The 3,212-nt window shown below is 42.4% G+C and overlaps 1 protein-coding gene across 1 annotated transcript in view; it reads left to right on the top strand.

The window, feature by feature from the left end:
- The window catches only part of ero1b (endoplasmic reticulum oxidoreductase 1 beta), a gene marked incomplete in the record, with an annotated part of 60,322 nt that overhangs the window by 27,070 nt on the left and 30,040 nt on the right, over positions 1 to 3,212 (top strand). The window contains 1 exon segment of the mRNA XM_014028449.1: positions 2,535 to 2,608. Coding sequence (XP_013883903.1) covers positions 2,535 to 2,608 — 74 coding nt within the window.

Here is a 3,212-nt window from a genome sequence, read left to right on the forward strand (position 1 = left end):
CAGTTTGTCCTTCATGAGCCTTCGTAGACAAGATGGCGGCTGCCAGTAGTGGCGACCCACGACCATGGAGATATAAACAGCATGTTTTTTATTATTGTCATTAGTGATTATCTCAATTTCGGCTAAAAGAATTGACAAAATCCTACACACTGTGTCTTTAAGCAAAGGAAAAAAAGCTTTCTGTCTTTGATTGCGGTCGGATTGTTGAGCTGCATAAACAAGGTCTCTTGCGGCGTGCCATTGCTGCAGAGGCTGGATGTATTTTAAACTTCCTAAAAGATCTTTAGGGTTATGGAAAAAAAATTCAAATGGTAGACCCAAACAAATTTCACCAGCCCAAACTGGAGGATCCCATTGGCTTTCCATCAAAACACAGCACAATCCTCAGCCCAAATTAAGCTTGTCACTGGCGCCAACTGCAGTCCCATAACCATCAGACGGCATCTATGAGAGAAAAGAACAAAAAATGTCTTCAAAGTACTTCAGTGGCACAAAATTACTTGTTTGGAGTCAAATGGCAGCTGGTGGAGATGTTGCAGTGGGTATATCCCTCATGACTGAAGACCATCATCTGTGGTAATACCTGGGTTTTTCAACAGGACAACCTGCAATTCACAATACCCACCTGACACAGGTCTTCTTACAGAGAATAACATCACTCTTTTGGACAATCCTGCGTGTTCCCCTCATCTAAATACAACTGAGAACGGTTTGGATGTCAAAGGAAGTTTACAAAAATAGACCAGTCAAAATAAAAAACAATCTTTTGCAGCAGCCCTATTGGTCTTACATCATTATATTGTAGATATTAGCAGCACAGTGGATTAGTGGTTAGCACTGTTACCTCACTGCATGAAGGACCTGAGTTCGATCCCCCGTTTTCTCCTCATGTTTGTGTGGGATTTCTCCAATTTCCTCCCACAGTCCAAACACATTTCGGCTGCCATCAGGCCTCCTGCGATTAAATAAAGTTAAAAAATAAACACCTTGGATCACTTTAATTCATTACCTCCGCCAATGGCGAGGTAATGTTTTCTGTCATGGATGTCTGTCATTCTGTCTGTGGACAACATTACTCAAAAACTTGTGGACGGATTGTCATGACATTTACACCACATGTAACTACTGGGACAAGTAACACACCATTAAATTTTGGTGATGTTCCGGATCACGATGCCGATACAGGAATTTTTTCTTTTAATCCTCTCAGATCGGCAAAGCTGTGATGCTTTCACYGGGCTTCTGTAAAAAACTGTGACAGCTTTCAGTGTTTGGACTTCAAACTTTATAAAAGTAATGTTAAAACCAGATGTAATGATGAATAATTCTTGCCATAATGTGCGCATTTAGAGAAGTTTTGTGACCAGGAAGTGCGTGACTGCACCATGAAACCTATTTTGCCCATTTCCTCAAACACACCACATTGTCGGTAGGCTTGTACACAGATTGATGAAGACTGAGGAAGAGGAGTGACGCGGTGGACTTCAGACTCGGAGGTTGTTTGTTTGTTTGTTTGTTTGTTCATTTTTATTATAATTTAAATGAGGCCAGATCAAGTCGAGAGCTCTTTGTGCGCCCCTCTATCCACCTCTCGCCAAGCTTTGGGGGGAAAAAAATGCGCAGAGCGTGGTTTTGACCGCTGTGTGTGGTCCTCACAAAGATAGGAAGACGTGTGTGTGTCTGTGTGATCAGACGTGTGATGAAAACTCTGCTTTTTTGAATCATGTAGCACCGATGTGAAAGCTTTCAACAATAACGGCGGGTGGCGAGTCTGACCTTTTTCCTTTTTTTTCACATTGGACTCCATCGGGAAGAAATCCCGTGCATACTGCTGCTTCAATGATCGCTACGTCAGAACTTATTCAGCAAATGTGTTTCCATCTCTGCTTTTCTGCATTAACTCTATTACAGGATGGGGGAAATTGGACTTGGTGGAGGTTTGCACTCTCCGAGTGCTTCTAGTTTTATAAAAGTGATAGAAATAAAATAACCTTTTTAAAATCATCCCCTTCATTGAATACTTTGAAGGTCCTGACAGAACTCTTTTTCTGCTGCTGCAGAGGTAATTTAAATCAGGYCGTTACATTTATTCCTAATTAATTAATCATTTCTGTCCCGAAGAAGACGTCACCCTCGTGCTTCAATGACAACCATCCGGTTTCACTGGTCATGTAACCCCACCTATTCAACACCGTACTGGACTCAAGAATTGTCACTACTGTTTATACATATAATTTTCAGACCATTGTATTTCACTCTACACTGTTATTGTCTTAATTTTTGGTACTTGTATATTTTATGCTTAGTGTGCTCAGTTATATATTTATCTATCCCAGTTGTTAGATAGGTGTAGTGTAATGTTTGCAACTTGCTGTATGTTTGGGTAGGAGAGTAACGCAATTTCAGTCCTATGTATGTCTTGTACGAATTGACAATAAAACTACTTGAGACGTTTTTATTCTCTTTTCACCAGATTTTTCATGCTGCTGCAGCCTGACAGGGTATCATGTGACACATGTTATATTTTGTTGCAGTAACCAGAGTAAAGAGGCGTTTGCTGATTGGGCGAGACATGATGACGCTCAGGATCACTTCTGTGAGCTGGATGGTGAGACTTTTTTTTTCTTTTAAATATGACCTTAGATCAGCTTCAGGCGGCTCAGTGGGTAGAGCTGATGCCTCTCAGCAAGAAGGTCGCCGGATCAAATCCCGACCCTGGGATCTTTCTGGGTAGAGTCTACATGTTCTCTCCGTGCATGTGTGGGTTCTCTCCAGCCTCCTCCCACAGACCAAAAGCATGACTGTTAGGTTAATTGGTAACTAAATTGTCCCTAGGTGTGAGTGAGAGAGTGAATGGTTGTTTGTCTCTATGTGTCCCTGTGTTGGATTTGCGACCTGTCCAGGGTGTACCCCGCCCCTCGCACTGTGACTGCTGGATATGGGCACCAGTAGGAAGAAACGGGTATAGATAATGATGATGATGATGATGGATCAGCTTCAGTCTGAGGCCATGGTTCTGAACCTAAAGGACAGAGCGTCCCTTCTGGGTTGGGAGATGTCTTTGACTCAAGCAGAGGAAAACTTGTTGCTGAGTAATTGTAGGATGTATCAGGGACTCATCCGCAGTAATGAGGGTGTCGCTCCGATTTGTGCTGTTGGAAGAAGGCTCAAGTTTCCTGGTCCAGCTTCATTTCAAGTCCTGTGATCATGAC

This window comes from Austrofundulus limnaeus, unplaced genomic scaffold (assembly GCF_001266775.1).
Source record: "Austrofundulus limnaeus strain Quisiro unplaced genomic scaffold, Austrofundulus_limnaeus-1.0 Scaffold764, whole genome shotgun sequence".
Classification (NCBI taxonomy): domain Eukaryota; kingdom Metazoa; phylum Chordata; class Actinopteri; order Cyprinodontiformes; family Rivulidae; genus Austrofundulus; species Austrofundulus limnaeus.